The sequence below is a fragment of the Bufo gargarizans genome, chromosome 4 (genome assembly GCF_014858855.1).
Source record: "Bufo gargarizans isolate SCDJY-AF-19 chromosome 4, ASM1485885v1, whole genome shotgun sequence".
In the NCBI taxonomy this organism is placed as follows: domain Eukaryota; kingdom Metazoa; phylum Chordata; class Amphibia; order Anura; family Bufonidae; genus Bufo; species Bufo gargarizans.
In genome coordinates, this window is record NC_058083.1 from 507741188 (window position 1) to 507760741 (window position 19554).

Here is a 19554-nt window from a genome sequence, read left to right on the forward strand (position 1 = left end):
GTTCTAAAGCCTTTTGTGGAGTGCATAAGTGGAAAAAAGTAAGGGCCTATTTGCTGTTCAGCAGTGCAGTTATATGTTATTAAGCTCTTTTTGGCATGTATTAGTGGCACAAAAATATTTACTTGCCGTTCAGTGGTGCAGTTATATGTTCTAAAGCCCTTTTTTGCGTGTATTAGTGGCAAAAGAAATTGTAGAATTTGTGGGCAGGTGAAGCATGGCCAGGGTGCCAATGTTGACACCATGGCCCTGCGTCAAAATATGCAGTGTCACCATATAGTGGCCTGGGAGAACCGTGGCTCCAATGTGGTGGTCCAGCCTGCTGGAGCAACCGCTGCATCACCCAGTGGCACGCATCCAATTTCAGGCAGTCAAGGCTCCACCACCTCAGCCAAAGGGAGCTGTCTGTCCCTCCCATCATCTGCTGGTCCTGATGCTCCTGCTCCTCCTCCTACTCCTTGTCAGTCATTCCATTAGCAATCGATCACCAAATCGATTGCCAAGAGACAACAGTATGCGTGCACTCATCCAACGGTGCAGAAGCTGAATGGGCTCCTGGCCAAGTTATTGGTGTTGCAGTCCCTCCCTTTCCAAGTGGTAGATTCTGCAGCTTTCAGAGAACTAATGGCTTGTGCAGAGCCAAGGTGGAGAGTCCTAAGCCGTCATTTATTTGCCAAAAAGGCAGTACCAGCCCTGCAAACACATGTAGAACAGAAGGTGGGCCAGTCCTTGAGCCTGTCGGTGTCTGCCAAAGTGCACGGCAGCGCCGACGTGTGGAGCTATAACTACGGTCAGGGACAATACATGTCCTTTACAGCCCACTGGGTGAATTTGGTTCCTGCACAGCCACACCAGCAACTTGGCCAGGTGACGCCGTTTCCGCCTTCACGTTCTCACGCCGTTGGTCCTGCGATAATGTCCGCCTCTGCCTCCTCATTCTCCACCGTGTCCTCAGCCTCCACTGCTGGGACAATTCACAGTGCCCCTCCAGCAAACCACATGTGCAGGGCACGGCGGTGTCACGCTGTTCTGCACCTCGTTTGCCTGGGCAAACAGAGTCACACAGGTCCCACGTGTCCTTCATCAAGAAATTGAATTCTGGCTTTCTCCGTGACAACTCAAAATCGGATCCATGCTGACCGACAACGGGAAGAACATGGTGTCGGCGCTGCGTCAAGGAGGGATGAGCCATGCGCCCTGCATGGCACACGTGTTCAATCTGGTTGTCAAGCGGTTCCTGAAGTCTTCCACCCATCGGCAAGACATCCTAAAAATGGCCAGGAAACTTTGCATGCACTTCAGCCACTCATACACCGCCAAGCACACCCTCCTTGAGCTGCAGCGGCAGAACATCATCCCCCAACATAGGCTGATATGCGACGTTTCCACCCGTTGGAATTCTATCCTCCATATGTTGGACCTACAATACGAACAGAGAAAGGCCATAAACGATTTCTTGATGATCCAAGCGGACAGGAGTACTCCCCCGATGTCAGCCAGTGGCAGCTCATGCGTGACACCTGCCATTTGCTCAGGCCCTTTGAGGAGGCCACGTTATTTGTCAGTTGCCAGGACTACGGGATGAACAACGTCATTCCACTGCTTCATGTCCTGAAACAGATGCTGGTAAATCTGTCTGGTCAGGGGACCGGAGACATGGCGCCTAGATCTCATGGCCACATGAGCCTGTGGGGACTGAACTGGAGGAGGAGGACATTGGAGCACAAGCAATGTGTAGCGAAATGGGTGTTTTTTCTACACAGGTGACAGGAGAGGAGGAGCAGGAGCAGCCAGAGGAGCTACAGGGCGATGAGGAAGACGAGGCAGAGGATCCTGACACACCGTGGCAGTATGCAGTGGAGATGGAGGCAGGGAGTCCCTCTGAGTCACCAAACATGGGCAACATCTGGGTACCTCCGGGTACTCTGGTTTCCTCCCCCATTCCAAAGACATAGTGATAGGGAACTTAGATTGTGAGCCCCATTTGGGACAGCATGATGCTAATGTCCCTAAAGTGCTGCAGCCCTCCAGCTGTTCCAAAACTACAACTCCCAACTTGCCTAGACAGCCTACAGATATTAGGGCATGTTGGGACTTGTAGTTTTCTAACTGCTGGAGGGCCGCAGGTTGGATATCCCTGGGGTAGTCCAGATACAGCCCCAGAAGGAGGTATGATGCAGTCCTGGTTATAGTGGCTCCAGATATTTCCGTTGACTTCCTTGGTGTCCCCTGGTAGGGCGATGTGACGTGTTATGGTTAGCAGCTTACACGTGTCTGCCATTTCCTATTCATTAGACAATCAGGTCATTCCTGTATGCTCACTACCAGTGCAATTAGGAGGAAGCACACAATTCATTAGAAATTACCCATAAATTATCAGAGTCACATATGGCTTCCTGACTGTGGGATCTGCAGACTGTTATGTGCCAGTGACACCGGGGATGTCATAGCATTAATGCCACCTGCCAGCAAAGTCACGTCAGATAGTGAGGTGCCTTCTACTAGAAGCTTTGATAGGAGACATATTTTAAAGGGAACCTGTTACCATGTAAATGCAGTGTAATCTGCAGGTGATAGATCAGGAGGAGCTGAGCAGATTGATATATAGTGTTATGGGAAAACATTCAGTAAAACTTGTATTTCATCCTTTAAATTCCTGCTCATTCTGGACTTTGCAGTCCAGGAGGCGGTCCTATCAGTGATTGACAGCCTTTTCCCTATGACTGTGTATACAGAGATAGCTGTCAATCACTGATAGGACCTCCTCCTGTACTTTAAAGCCCAGCATGAGCTGCATACAGTATTTGGAGTAGATACAACTTTTTGCTATTTTTTAGGATGTGAGGTAACCAAAAATCCCCTAAAATTCTGGCATTTTGGTAACTTTTTTTTATTTTTTAAGCCATTCACCAAGCAGAATAAATTGCAGAATATTTTGTGGCAATAGCAATTATATTTTTCTATATTTTTATATGATGAAGGCGGAAAAGTATTTTTTTTTCTAGTTTTAACTGTAATATTTTTACAGGTACCTAAAAATGTTAGTTATTCTATTTTTTTATTTTTTAAGAAAAACTCCCTAGAGCGCTTGATCTTTTGTACAATACTTCAAAACAATAGGCCATTCTTTTTAAAATTTCTGAATTTCTGGAAGTCATTCTAACCATAGTGATATATAGGACTACATGTGAGCTGCAAACAAATCAATACTGTCAGCAAAGTGTATTAGAGCAATAATGCAATAATGATTGCAAAGGGAACATTGCCTTCAAGATAACTGTAAGCTGCACAAAATCAGACCAGGAAGAATCATTTTAGACCTTTTTCCACCTATAATGTCGCCAATAATCTGTACAATTTCAGCAAACTGAAATCTTTTAGAGTGGAAAAATAAAAATGCAGAACTAAAATAATGTGGTTGCATAAATATGTGTTCCTTTCAACTAATACTTTGTTGAAGAACCCTTTTAATTTATGACAGCATTCAGTCTTTTTGGATAGGAGTCTATCAGCATGGCACATCTTGATTTGGCAATCTTTGCCCACTCTTCCTTTCAAAAACGCTCAAAAGCAAGGGCATCTCCTGTGTAACGCCCTCTTTGGGAAACCATAGATCTTCAATTGGATTCAAGACTGGGTTCCGGCCGAGCCATTCCAAATCTTTGATCTTCTTTTGTTCATGTGGAGGTTTGCTTTGGGTCGTTGCCCTACTGAAGTTTCCTTTGGGTCGTTGCCCTGCTGAAGTTCCCCTTCATCTTTTTATCAGGGGCCTGAAGGTTTTGTGCCAAAATTGACTGATATTTGGAACTATTCCTAATTCCCTCCACTTTGACTGAAGCCCCAGTTCCAGCTGCAGAAAACAAAAAGCATAATGCTGCCTCCACCATACTTCACTGTGGTTATGCTGTTCTTCTGGTGATGAGTGGTGTTGGCTTTGCGCCAAACATAATTTTTGGAACTATGGCCAAAAAGTTCACCTTTGGTCTCCTCACACCAGAACACGTTTTCCCACATGCTTTTGGCACACTTAATGTAGGTTGTGGCAAAATATTTCCTGGAGTTGGAATACTTCCGTCTTGGCAGCCTGCCCCACACCCCAGACATATGAAGAATACGGGAGATTGTTGTCACATGCAGTGCACATCCAGTACTGGCCAGGAATTTCCTTCAGCAACGTAGGCCTGTCTTCTTGGACCTATTTTCTTCTTGTCCTTTCATACATTTTTGAGAGATGTCCAGTTCTTGGTAATGTCACTGTTGTGCCAAATTTTATTTAATTCTTGATGAATGTCTTCACTGTGTTCCACAAGAAATCTAAATTTTTATGTACCCTTTTCCTGACGGATCCCTTTAATCTGTTGTAAGCTGTTTACAGACCGATGCGTTTGCTGTAAAATTCAACAAAGAAAGCATAATTCTAATTATCTGACTATCTTACATCTATCTATCTTGTTGCTTGAAAAAGGTTCCATTGAGAGGACCGAAACGTTGCACCTGGTGTAATAAACACACTAACTACTTTTTGGAAGTGCCGTGGGTTTTTTCTTTTTTATATCTGTTTTGGATGTTCAATATTAGAAAATAGCAGCTCTCACCTGTTGCACCTGTTGTGAGCACGGACACCAGCCTGGACACGGCTGTTGCTGCAAACTAGTGAAAAATTTGATGAAAAAATCCAGCTCTTTAACAACAGGAGACACTTTATTGATGCGGTAAAAACTTTACAATCCTCATAAGCAAGAATACAGTCTACGCGTTTCAGACCCTCATATTTCGGTCCTTAATCATGACAAGATTCTATTTGTCTGCAGTGCTGTCCAATATCTTATTCATTATCTATCTCAAATCTATCTATCTCATATCGAACTACCGTATTGTTCGCCCTAAAAGACGCACCTAGGTTTTTGAGGAGGAAAATAAGAAAAAAAAATTTTTTAACTAAAAGGTGTGCTTTTGGTGGGTTTTGAATTAATGGTGGTCTGTGCATGACACTATTATGGGGGATCTGTGGATGACGCACTGTCATGTGGGGGATCTGTGGATGACGCACTGTCATGTGGGGGATCTGTGGATGATGCACTGTTATGGGGGATCTGTGGATGGTATTGTTATGGGGATCTGTGGATGGCACTGTTATCGAGGATCTGTGGATGGCACTGTTTATGGGGGATCTGTGGATGGCACTGTTATGGGGGATCTGTGGATGGCACTGTTATGGGGCATCTGTGGATGGTACTTCTATGGGGTGGGGGATCTGTGGATGGCATTTTTATGGGGTGGGGGATCTGTGGATGGCACTGTTATGGGGGGGGGATCTGTGTATGGCACTATTATGGGGGGGGGGGGGATCTATGGATGACACTGCTATATGTCATCCACAGATCCCCCTCATAACAGTGACCCCCAATACACCGGCCCTCCACTCACCGCAGTATTTATAAACCTTAATCCTTATCCTGTTAATAAGTTTACCTAAAGCTGCGCTCTCCCCTGTTCCCCTGTATCGGTACAGCACTTACGAACAAGCTTCCATAGCAGGCATAGCGGACGGCAGCAGTAACGTCACTCACTAACGTCGCGCGCCTGCTCCGCCTGCTTCATTCATAAAGTGGGAGGAGCAGGAGCGCGACGTCAGTGAGTGACGTTACTGCTGCCGTCCGCTCTGCCTGCTATGGAAGCTTGTTAGTAAGTGCTGTACCGATACAGGGGAACAGGGGAGAGCGCAGCTTTAGGTAAACTTATTAACAGGATAAGGATTAATGTCTAGAAATACTGCAGTGAGCGGCGGGGCCCGGTGTAAAAGTACAGTGACTGCACCGGGCCCCGCTCCTAGTTCCGGACCCCTGCCGATCAGCTGTTTGAGATGGCAACGGCGCTCCTGTGAGCACTGAGGCCTTCTCTCTGCATTTCCTAGACCAGTAATGATACATTCATCAATCATGTTAAGAGGCTCAGCCCCATTCAAGTGAATGGGGCTGAGCTACAATACCAAGCACAGCCCCTATACAATGGACGGCGCTGTGCTTGGTGAGCTGTGAGAAGACTGTGGCGCTTACAGGTGTGTCGGTTCCTTTTCAAACTGCTGATCGGGAGGGGTCCCGGGTGTAAGAGCTGCAGAGTTAATAATTGCATCCGAACTATGTTTCAAAATGGGCTCAAAGACTCCTCTGGCAGATTAGAAAATGGTTATGCTCATGATATCTGGGGGTGCTTGGTACCAAGGTTGCATCAGGGCTAAGGAGTTTTAAGCTTCCCCTCTGAAAGCTACATAAAGCTGTGGGCACAGTAAGCAGTTCTGGCCATTAGCAGTCAGCAGCTGCTTAACCCCCCTGGCCAGAGTTCAAGGAACACCAAGATTCCTTTGATTCTTGGAGGCTTACACAAATGCGAGACATGCCTACCCAAAGGTTGTGTTCTCCACTAGCAAACTCCACTTCTTAGGAATGGCATTTGCTTCACTGGAAGATTCAGGGCGTAAAATAATAACTACAGCGTAGATAAACTAGAAGCCACTAATAAATAAGAAATGGAGCATTTTTTAGAGTGAATTTCTACAGGAGGCTTTGAACAAATAACTGGAGATGTGATCGCAAGTTCCATATAATCCTCTCCAGCACTGAAGCCCTCGAGGAACATTTCCGATTCTCAACATATCTGAAGAGCAGAATACAAAAGAAATAAAACGCGTCCTGACCCCCATCATTGTGTAATATCACTCTGTTACAAGCCCAGGAATTACAATGAACATGAAATAATATCTTCTCCGCTCGTCGTTCCCACAGAAAGTAACGCTTCACACTGTATCAGCAGGAAGAACCGCACTTGGTTGAGATTCTGACTTAAAAGGAACCTGTCACCGGAAATTTTGATGATAGAGCTGAGGACATGGGTTGCTAGTTGGCCACTAGCACATCCGCAATACCCAGTCCCCATAGCTCTGTGTGCTTTTATTGTGTAAAATAAACTGATTTGATACATATGCAAATTGACCTGAGATGAGTCCTGTCCCTGACTCATCTCACGTACAGAACTCCTCTCAGGTTAATTTGCATATGTATCAAATCGTCTTTTTTACACAATAAAAGCACACAGAGCTATGGGGGCTGGGTATTGTGGATGTGCTAGCGGCCATCTAGCAACCCATGTCCTCAGCTCTATACCCAAAATCCCGGTGACAGGTTCCCTTTAAATGAGAGAGAGAGATATGATTAGGATTCAGCCAGCAATCTATGATGCTAAGTTATACAAAGCTGCGCGATACCTACGGTAGAGGAGGCATGGTGGGATGTGTGACCTGTGGTGGTCTATTGGCACTTTGGAGGTCGGATACCGATGGACAGAGTAATGGAGTCACACTAGTTAGGCTGTGAATGCATTGTATATGTTGGCACACCGGTGGCAGTGGAACAGTTAACTGCCAGGAGTCAATGGTCAGCAAGAGGACAATGTCACTGACATCCCCACATTAGCTGCACATTCCCCAGAGGGGATAAATGGAAGCAAAGTCAGAGCCCTATGGAGAGACGCAGGAGAGACGCCCAACTCAGCACTGAGACAGTGAGCTGGGAGACGTCGCTGTTCCTACATGTAGCTAGCAAGTGGATAATCATTTCTCCATAACTGTTGTGTATACAGATAATACCATTAAAGTGGTATTTCCATCTCACACAGGATCGCTAGGATATGCCGAATGTCTAAAAGGTGCAGGAACTCAAAGTGAATGAGGGTGCACCGCAAAAGAGTGGCCACTCTCTATTCATTGCTATGGGAGAGACAAAAATAGTAGGGCTCTGGCTCAGCTATTTCCGGTGGTCCCAATAGAAATAAATGGAGAGCAAGCTGTGCATATGCAGTGCACTTTCCTTCGCTTTGGGGGCACTGTTTCAGAGGTAGGACCCACACCTATCTGACACTGGTGGCATATCCTAGCTATATGCCCCCAATGTGCTTCAACCTATACCCCCACATCTATAATGTCTCCTTGTAGCCCCATACAGTATAATGTCTCCTTATAGCCCCCATACAGTATAACATCTCCTTGTAGCCCCCATACAGTATAACATCTCCTTGTAGCCCCCATACAGTATACCATCTCCTTGTGGCCCCCATACAGTATAATGTCTCCTTGTAGCCCCCATACAGTATAACGTCTCCTTGTAGCCCCCATACAGTATAATGTCTCCTTGTAGCCCCCATACAGTATAACATCTCCTTGTAGCCCCCATACAGTATAATGTCTCCTTGTAGCCCCCATACAGTATAACGTCTCCTTGTAGCCCCATACAGTATAATGTCTCCTTGTAGCCCCCATACAGTATAACGTCTCCTTGTAGCCCCCATACAGTATAACGTCTCCTTGTAGCCCCATACAGTATAACATCTCCTTGTAGCCCCCATACAGTAAAAAGTCTCCTTGTAGCCCCCATACAGTATACCATCTCCTTGTGGCCCCCATACAGTATAACGTCTCCTTGTAGCCCCCATACAGTATAACGTCTCCTTGTAGCCCCCATACAGTATAACATCTCCTTGTAGCTCCCATACAGTATAACGTCTCCTTGTAGCCCCCATACAGTATAACATCTCCTTGTAGCCCCCATACAGTATAATGTCTCCTTGTAGCCCCCATACAGTATAACGTCTCCTTGTAGCCCCCATACAGTATAACGTCTCCTTGTAGCCTTTATACAGAACAATGTCTCCTTGCAGCCCCCATACAGTATAATGTCTCCTTGTTGCCCCCATACAGTATAATGTCTCCTTGTAGCCCCCATGCAGTATAATGTCTCCTTGTAGCCCCCATACAGTATAACGTCTCCTTGTAGCCCCCATACAGTATAACATCTCCTTGTAGCCCCCATACAGTATAATGTCTCCTTGTAGCCCCCATACAGTATAACGTCTCCTTGTAGCCTTTATACAGAACAATGTCTCCTTGCAGCCCCCATACAGTATAATGTCTCCTTGTAGCCCCCATACAGTATAATGTCTTCTTCTAGCCCCCATACAGTATAATGTCTCCTTGTAGCCCCCATACAGTATAATGTCTCCTTGTAGCCCCCATAGTATAAATCTCCTTGTCGCCCCCATACAGTACAATGTCTCCTTGTAGCCCCCATACAGTATAATGTCTCCTTGTAGCCCCCATACAGTATAACGTCTCCTTGTAGCCTCCATACAGTATAATGTCTCCTTATAGCCCCCATACAGTATAATGTCTCCTTGTAGCCCCCATACAGTATAACGTCTCCTTGTGGCCCCCATACAGTATAATGTCTCCTTATAGCCCCCATACGGTATAATGTCTCCTTGTAGCCCCCATACAGTATAACGTCTCCTTGTGGCCCCCATACAGTATAACGTCTCCTTGTAGCCCCCATACAGTATAACGTCTCCTTGTAGCCCCCATACAGTATAACGTCTCCTTGTAGCCCCCATACAGTATAATGTCTCCTTGTGGCCCCCATACAGTATAACGTCTCCTTGTAGCCCCCATACAGTATAACGTCTCCTTGTAGCCTTTATACAGAACAATGTCTCCTTGCAGCCCCCATACAGTATAATGTCTCCTTGTTGCCCCCATACAGTATAATGTCTCCTTGTAGCCCCCATACAGTATAATGTCTCCTTGTAGCCCCCATACAGTATAACGTCTCCTTGTAGCCCCCATACAGTATAACGTCTCCTTGTAGCCTTTATACAGAACAATGTCTCCTTGCAGCCCCCATACAGTATAATGTCTCCTTGTAGCCCCCATACAGTATAATGTCTTCTTCTAGCCCCATACAGTATAATATCTCCTTGTAGACCCCATACATTATAATATCTCCTTGTAGCCCCCATAGTATAAAATCTCCTTGTCGCCCCCATACAGTACAATGTCTCCTTGTAGCCCCCATACAGTATAATGTCTCCTTGTAGCCCCATACAGTATAACGTCTCCTTGTAGCCTCCATACAGTATAATGTCTCCTTGTAGCCCCCATACAGTATAATGTCTCCTTGTAGCCCCCATACAGTATAACGTCTCCTTGTGGCCCCCATACAGTATAATGTCTCCTTATAGCCCCCATACGGTATAATGTCTCCTTGTAGCCCCCATACAGTATAACGTCTCCTTGTGGCCCCCATACAGTATAACGTCTCCTTGTAGCCCCCATACAGTATACCATCTCCTTGTGGCCCCCATACAGTATAACGTCTCCTTGTAGCCCCCATACAGTATAACGTCTCCTTGTAGCCCCCATACAGTATAACGTCTCCTTATAGCCCCCATACAGTATAATGTCTCCTTGTAGCCCCCATACAGTATAACGTCTCCTTGTGGCCCCCATACAGTATAATGTCTCCTTATAGCCCCCATACGGTATAATGTCTCCTTGTAGCCCCCATACAGTATAACGTCTCCTTGTAGCCCCCATACAGTATAACGTCTCCTTGTAGCCCCCATACAGTATAACGTCTCCTTGTAGCCCCCATACAGTATAATGTCTCCTTGTAGCCTCCATACAGTATAACGTCTCCTTGTAGCCCCCATACATAACGTCTCCTTGTAGCCCCCATACAGTATAATCCTTGTAGCCCCCATACAGTATAACGTCTCCTTGTAGCCCCCATACAGTATAACGTCTCCTTGTAGCCCCCATACAGTATAACGTCTCCTTGTAGCCCCCATACAGTATAATGTCTCCTTGTAGCCCCCATACAGTATAACGTTCCTTGTAGCCCCCATACAGTATAAGTCTCCTTGTAGCCCCCATACAGTATAATGTCTCCTTGTAGCCCCCATACAGTATAACGTCTCCTTGCTGCCCCCATACAGTATAACGTCTCCTTGTAGCCCCCATACAGTATAATGTCTCCTTGTAGCCCCCATACAGTATAATGTCTCCTTGCAGCCCCCATACAGTATAAGTCTCCTTGTAGCCCCCATACAGTATAATGTCTCCTTGTAGCCCCATACAGTATAATGTCTCCTTGTACCCCATACAGTATAACGTCTCCTTGTAGCCCCCATACAGTATAACGTCTCCTTGTAGCCATACAGTATAACGTCTCCTTGTAGCCCCCATACAGTATAATGTCTCCTTGTAGCCCCCATACAGTATAAGTCTCCTTGTAGCCCCCATACAGTATAACGTCTCCTTGTAGCCCCATACAGTATAACGTCTCCTTGTAGCCCCCATACAGTATAACGTCTCCTTGTAGCCCCATACAGTATAATGTCTCCTTGTAGCCCCCATACAGTATAATGTCTCCTTGTAGCCCCCATACAGTATAACGTCTTCTTGTAGCCCCCATACAGTATAATCTCCTTGTAGCCCCCATACAGTATAATGTCTCCTTGTAGCCCCCATACAGTATAATGTCTCCTGTAGCCCCCATACAGTATAATGTCTCCTTGTAGCCCCATACAGTATAACGTCTCCTTGTAGCCCCATACAGTATAACGTCTCCTTGTAGCCCCCATACAGTATAACGTCTCCTTGTAGCCCCCATACAGTATAACGTCTCCTTGTAGCCCCCATACAGTATAACGTCTCCTTGTAGCCCCCATACAGTATAACATCTCCTTGTAGCCCCATACAGTAAAGTCTCCTTGTAGCCCCCATACAGTATAATGTCTCCTTGTAGCCCCATACAGTATAACGTCTCTTGTAGCCCCCATACAGTATAATGTCTCCTTGTAGCCCCCATACAGTTAATGCTCCTTGTAGCCCCATACAGTATAATGTCTCCTTGTAGCCCCCATACAGTATAATGTCTCTTGTAGCCCCCATACAGTATAATGTCTCCTTGTAGCCCCCATACAGTAAATGTCTCCTTGTAGCCCCCATACAGTATAATGTCTCCTTGTAGCCCCCATACAGTATAACGTCTCCTTGTAGCCCCATACAGTATAACGTCTCCTTGTAGCCCCATACAGTATAACGTCTCCTTGTAGCCCCATACAGTATAATGTCTCCTTGTAGCCCATACAGTATAACGTCTCCTTGTAGCCCCATACAGTATAAGTCTCCTTGTAGCCCCATACAGTATAACGTCTCCTTGTAGCCCCCATACAGTATAATGTCTCCTTGTAGCCCCCATACAGTATAACGTTCTTGTAGCCCCATACAGTATAACGTCTCCTTGTGCCCCCATCAGTATAATGTCTTGTAGCCCCCATACAGTATAATCTCTTGTACCCCATACAGTATAATGTCTCCTTGTAGCCCATACAGTATAATCTCCTTGTGCCCCCATACAGTATAATGTCTCCTTGTAGCCCCCATACAGTATAATGTCTCCTTGTAGCCCCATACAGTATAACGTCTCCTTGTAGCCCCCATACAGTATAAATCTCCTTGTAGCCCCATACAGTATAACGTCTCCTTGTAGCCCCATACAGTATAAGTCTCTTGTAGCCCCCATACAGTATAATGTCTCCCTGTAGCCCCCTTACAGTATAATGTCTACTTGTAGCCCCCATACAGTTAATGTCTCCCTTGTAGCCCCCATACAAGTATAATGTCTCCTTTGTCGCCCCCATACAGTATAACTGTCTCCTTTGTAGCCCCCCAATACCGTATAATGTCTCCTTGTAGCCCCCATACAGTCATAACATGTCTCCTTGCTAGCCCCCCTTACAGTATAACTGTCTCCTTGTAGCCCCCATACAGTATAACGTCTCCTTGTAGGCCCCCCTACAGTATTACAATGTCTCCTTGCTAGCCCCCATACAGTCTAATCGTCTTCCTTGCTCGCCCCCATACAGTATAATGTACTTCCTTGCTAGCCTTCCCATACAGTATAACTGTTCTCCTGTAGCCCCCATACGTATACTGTCTTCCTTTGTAGCCCACCATACAGTATAATCGTCTCCTTGTAGCCCCCATTACAAGTATAATGTCTCCTTGTAGACCCCACTACAGTACTAACCGTCTCCTTCTAGCCTTCCATACAGTATAACGTCTCATTGTTGCCCCCCATACAGCCCATACAGTATAACGTCTCTTGTAGCCCCCATCAGTATAACGTCTCCTTGTAGCCCCCATACAGTATAATGTCTCCTTGTAGCCCCATACAGTATAATGTCTCCTTGTAGCCCCCATACAGTATAATGTCTCCTTGTAGCCCCCATACAGTATAATGTCTCCTTGTAGCCCCCATACAGTATAATGTTCCTTGTAGCCCCCATACAGTATAATGTCTCCTTGTAGCCCCCATACAGTATAAACGTCTCCTTGTAGCCCCCATACAGTATAATGTCTCCTTGTAGCCCCATACAGTATAACGTCTCCTTGTAGCCCCCATACAGTATAACGTCTCCTGTAGCCCCATACAGTATAATGTCTCCTTGTAGCCCCCATACAGTATAATGTCTCCTTGTAGCCCCATACAGTATAATGTCTCCTTGTACCCCCATACAGTATAACGTCTCTTGTAGCCCCATACAGTATAACGTCTCCTTGTAGCCCCCATACAGTATAACGTCTCCTTGTAGCCCCCATACAGTATAATGTCTCCTTGTAACCCCATACAGTATAACGTCTCCTTGTAGCCCCATACAGTATAACGTCTCCTTGTAGCCTCATACAGTATAACGTCTCCTTGTAGCCCCCATACAGTATAATGTCTCCTTGCCGCCCCCATACAGTATAATGTCTCCTTGTAGCCCCCATACAGTATAACGTCTCCTTGTAGCCCCCCTACAGTATAACGTCTCCTTGTAGCCCCCATACAGTATAACGTCTCATTGTAGCCCCCATACAGTATAAGTCTCCTGTAGCCCCATACAGTATAATGTCTCCTTGTAGCCCCCATACAGTATAACGCTCCTTGTAGCCCCCATACAGTATAACGTCTCCTTGTAGCCCTCCATACAGTTATAATAACGTCTCCTTGTAGCCCCCATACAGTATAATGTCTCCTTGCAGCCCCATACAGTATAATGTCTCCTTGTAGCCCCATACAGTAAACGTCTCCTTGTAGCCCCCATACAGTATAACGTCTCCTTGTAGCCCCCATACAGTATAATGTCTCCTTGTAGCCCCCATACAGTATAATGTCTCCTTGTAGCCCCCATACAGTATAACGTCTCCTTGTGCCCCCATACAGTATAATGTCTCCTTGCAGCCCCCATACAGTATAATGTCTCCTTGTAGCCTTCATACAGTATAACGTCTCCTTGTAGCCCCCATACAGTATAATGTCTCCTTGTAGCCTTCATACAGTATAACGTCTCCTTGTAGCCCCCATACAGTATAATGTCTCCTTGCAGCCGCCATACAGTATAATGTCTCCTTGTAGCCCCCATACAGTATAACGTCTCCTTGTAGCCCCCATACAGTATAACGTCTCCTTGTAGCCCCCATACAGTATAACGTCTCCTTGTAGCCCCCATACAGTATAATGTCTCCTTGTAGCCCCCATACAGTATAACGTCTCCTTGTAGCCCCCATACAGTATAATGTCTCCTTGTAGCCCCAATACAGTATAACGTCTCCTTGTAGCCCCCATACAGTATAATGTCTCCTTGTAGCCCCCATACAGTATAACGTCTCCTTGTAGCCCCCATACAGTATAACGTCTCCTTGTAGCCCCCATACAGTATAACGTCTCCTTGTAGCCCCCATACAGTATAACGTCTCCTTGTAGCCCCCATACAGTATAACGTCTCCTTGTAGCCCCCATACAGTATAACGTCTCCTTGTAGCCCCCATACAGTATAATGTCTCCTTGTAGCCCCCATACAGTATAACGTCTCCTTGTAGCCCCCATACAGTATAACGTCTCCTTGTAGCCCCCATACAGTATAACGTCTCCTTGTAGCCCCCATACAGTATAATGTCTCCTTGTAGTCTTTATAGGACAGCAAGCCTGGGCCAGACAGTACAGTGGACAGAGTCTGTCACAAAATTTCCTGCATATGTTGAGTATTTTTTTCTTCTAAATGGGTATTTATTGTAATATATCGTTATTGTGGGAATATTTTTTATATCGCCCAACCCTACATACAAGACCATCCATAACCTGACCCCTCCATACACCTGTGACCTGACTCCCTGCTACCTTCCTACACGCCATCTCCGATCCTTACAAGACCTAAAGGTGGATTTAGACTGGCAGATTATTGGGCAGATCATAAGGAATGCTCATTCCTGACAATCTGCCAGTGTAAAGGTGCCACTGATCACGCTCATTTATTAGGTGATCCTGTTGTTTGTGCAGGCACATCAATCATCTTTTCTAGATAGCAGATCGTGGAGTCTAAACAGAGATCTGCTGCCCAGAAACAATGCAGCTGTATGAGGACGAGGGATGGCAATAGCGACCTCTCCTCCTCATACTGTGGAGGAGATCACTGCATGTAAATGCAGCGGTCTCCTCCACTGAACGAGCAGCCAACTATGGGGAAGGAATGCTTCCTTCTCAACAATCTGCTGCTCAGCCTGTGTAAATGTACCTTTACTCTCCTCTTATCTCCTCTTCCCATAATCGCCTCCAATATAGAGAAATAGATAGATAATTAGATAGATAGAGAGATAATTAGAATGAGATATACCTATATAGATAGATAGATAGAAAGATACCGTATTTTTCGCCCCATAGGACGCACTTTCCCCCCCCCCCCCCCCCCCCAAAAGTGCCCCTGCTTCTTATGGGGCAAATGCTTCCATTTTACAACACAGACTGCGATGTAAAATGGATTTGAGCAAGAGGTATCAAATGGCCTGTTTAATAACTTTTTTAATGCTTTTTCACAATTTAAAAACGTTTCAAAAATGATTCCTTTTTGGTGGCAGGTACCTTCTTCTCTGTCTTCACAACTGTGAAATGGTGGCCACCAATTTGATTAATGTAGAATCGATTTGCCCATCTTTACTATCAATTCATTTGTTGTTATCAGTTCTTGGTGTAAATTATTATATACTGTAGGGGCTTTTTGGAAGTACAATATTGGGGTCATCAATTTCTGATTGGTGAGGGTCCAACTCCTGTCACCATCACTGATCAGCTTTTTCAAGGGTATGCAGTGCCCCTGTGAGTGCCTTGTCCTTCTCACAGCAAACCAAACACAGCGCCGTACATTGTACAGTGGTTATGTTTGGTATTGCAGCTCAGGCCCATTGACTTGAATGAGACTGAGTTGTGCCTAGATCATGTGACCAACGAATGGAATGTCACTGGCCTAGTAGGAGTCTGCCGCACTAACCGGTGCACCGTGGGATGCTGGGAGGATAGGTCATCAATAATTTACTCACAGAAGACCCCCTTAAAGGGTTTTTCCATGCCTTGAATAGGAGGAGGTCCAACTCTTGGCGGTTCATAGTGGCCACAGCTCTCGGGAGAGCCCAGAAGCCTCTTCCATGGCCTGTGACATCATGCCATTGGTCACATGACCTTTGTGCAGCTCAGGTGAATCAACTTAAGGGGCAATACCAAACACAGCCACTATACAATGTACGGCGCTGTGACTGGTATTCAATGAAAAGGCCACAGTAGTCAGGAACCTCTGGTTTACAACATTTTGGAAGTTTTATCACCAATATGCATATTTATACATTAGTTTCACAAAAGACAGAAATTACCTGTGATTGGCCTGGTGATCAGTTCACGTTTGGTGATGATAATTGAAGGGGTTTTCCAGTTGTCTGCAGTTTTCTAATATACTTTATTTTTCACTTTCTCACTGATGATGTTTGCGGTCAGTGAATGAGCACGCCAACCACTGGACCTATCTAGTCCTACATTAAGCTGAGAAGTGGATACAGTAGTAGTCAGGTCTAGGCAATACTCTGTGAGCTACGGGGACTCTAGATTGATACAATGTTGCAAACTAGCATAGTTGTGTTTAGCTCACAGAGCATTGTCTAGACTGGATACAATTGTATCCACTTCTCAGCTAAAGGGCTTATGCTCACGGCCTTGGTTTTGGTCCACATTTTTGGATGATCAGATGCTGACCCATTCATCTCAATGGTGTGCTGTCCGCATCCCTAAGTCCTATTCTTGTCTGTTTTGCGGGCAAGGATAGGACATTTCTGAAGGAGTAAAAAAATAAATAAAATAGCGTCTGGATCTTGACTGGTATCCGTGTTTTGCAGATCTACGGTTTGTGGACCGCAAAAATGGCTACGGCCAAATGCAGGAGCCCAAAAGCAGGCCTGGGTCTGTAAGGGCTTGTTCACATCAGCAGACAGCATTTTTTCTCCTTACAGAGAAGAAACAAATTGAACACAACTGATGCTAAAACATACAGTATGGGGATTAAAACAAAAGTTTTTTTTCAATTTTATATTCCTTTAATGGAACAGAAATACGGAAAACACTCTGCTGATGTGAACGAGCCCTAAGGGTTTCCCATCTCTGAATGGAAACAATAGTGTTCATATTCTATGATAGACCTACAGTACTTAAATTTTACACAGCATCTGCCAATTCCGAAATATGTGGGCGGATGCTCCAAACGTCTCCTTTGTTTAGAATTTTCATATCTGGAGAATGAATGTCTTTTCTTGGAGCTGTAACAATTGACCTTGTGTTCCCCGTAACCCAAACAGACTGTCACAACATTTTGGTATGGTCTATTCATACAGTTATAGATGGTCACTTCCCTTCATCTATGGTCTTTTAGCGTAAATAAATCTATTACGGTCGCTCTTCATGCCTGTTACATTAAGCTGGGTCATTTACCATAGACTTATTGCTGTCCAACCTTGAATTTTTTTAGTTTTTTTTTTTACATTTTCAGTATTTTCACTCTCCAGGTTTTGGGAACATCTCGCCAAAAACAAAAGGTGGAAAAATCTTCTGCATTATCTATGCTCTTCTTGGAATTCCTTTGTTTGGCTTCTTACTGGCTGGTGTTGGAGACCAACTAGGAACTATATTTGGCAAAGGCATAGCACGAGTGGAAGATATCTTCGTAGTAAGTATATATGCAGTTCTCCTAAGTCTGAATGAGTATTTTTCTGATCGTTAGGCTTTCAACACCCAACATGTCTCCTGCTCTCCTAGGGCCACATGCATTCAGCCATAATAGGTCTCTCATTCTAGTGCATGAGCCCTCTATTGTAGCTTTGGATGTCTTCAATTTCATACACAGACAGAAATCCAACAGAAAAAAAACCTGCATTGTGCACCATAATATGCTGTATGTCTGCCATAACTATGAAGAATAGCTGCGTACTCATGGTGCTTGTGGCAGCAGACGGAGGTTGTCCATACTAGGGAGCCATTGGATCCATGCACATGGTTCTGCTGTCATTTCCTCTCTATTTCATCCTCATGTTCTTTCATCATTATCTTCTTCACCTAATCTTCAAGTCACGATCTGTAACACTGCCATCCCATCACATTACGTCCATTGCCAAATCCTTCCACCCTTACTTTAAGGGTTGTCCCAAGATATAAATGTATCCCCTAGCCACGGGATAAGGTATGATTCTCTAACTACTGGGTCCCCCATTGATCATGAAAATGGCTATCTCTTGAAACTCTCAGTGGTTGGACCCCCACCGATCAGATACTTTATCCTGTGGATAGGGGATAAGGTTGTATATTGGGACAATCCCTTTAAAGGGCATCTGTCATCACTTACTAGTAGATGAAATGGTCGACTGCTGTAAATCGGTGCTTGTCTACAGAGTCTGATGATATCTTTGGTATCTCCATATGTGCCGGCAATCTGTAGAAAAAAGACTTTTTATAATATGCAAATTACCCCCTAAGTGCAACGAGGTCGGTTGCACCTCATTGCACCCAGAGGTTATACTCCCTGTCTCCTATGCTGTGCCCCGCCGCTGTGATAGGAAGGACATGCAGTGAAAGCATATTCACGCATGGCCCTGAAGCAGGAGCGTAGCTAAAGGCTCATTGGCCCTGGTGCAAGAGTTCAGCTTGGGGTCCTCCTTCCCTCAGTGCTTTGTGGCCAGGGGCAGGAAAGTGTATAGCCTTCTTGCTGCCTGAGGCAAAAATTTAAACCCCCTCCCCTCATGCCAAACTCTTGATCTAACCCCTTCCTTCCAGCCAGAGGACTAACTTGAACATTCTGGGACCCATGGCTAAATCTATAACAGAGCCCTCCTAGCATGCACTTTCTATAATACCGTGTCTTCTTATGTGGCCCAAGGGTCTTTGGGCCCCCTCAGGCTTCTGGGCCCGGTAGCGACTGCTACCTCTGCACCGCCTATAGCTATGACCCTGCCCTGAAGTATCACGGGAGCGCGCTTGGCACATGCGCAGTAAAGGGATGAAGACCTCTGGGCAGATGGGCAATCCCCTTCTCCTTTCTTACTGTCAATGGTGGATTAACATAGGGGCATTCGGGTGGCATCCCCGGGCCCGGCATCGCTGGGGGGCCCAACACCGACCCGAATGCCCACATACTGCAGCAGGGCATGGGAGATCATAGTTCCCTACCCCGCCACCTATCACAGCCATAGGCTTCAGGCCTAGTAGGCCTGAGGCCTATGTGGTAGTATAATTCCGGCGCAGGCGTGCGTGATGACATCATCACGTGCCTGAGCCAGGACGCAGGACAATGAAGTATGCGTGCTGCAGCCTGCCTCAC

At 45.6% G+C, this 19554-nt stretch overlaps 1 protein-coding gene across 1 annotated transcript in view; it reads left to right on the forward strand.

The window, feature by feature from the left end:
• The window catches only part of KCNK2 (potassium two pore domain channel subfamily K member 2), a 150057-nt gene that overhangs the window by 74911 nt on the left and 55592 nt on the right, over window positions 1–19554 (forward strand). The window contains exon 4 of the mRNA XM_044291286.1: window positions 17734–17910. Coding sequence (XP_044147221.1) covers window positions 17734–17910 — 177 coding nt within the window. The remainder of the gene's footprint in view (window positions 1–17733; window positions 17911–19554) is intronic.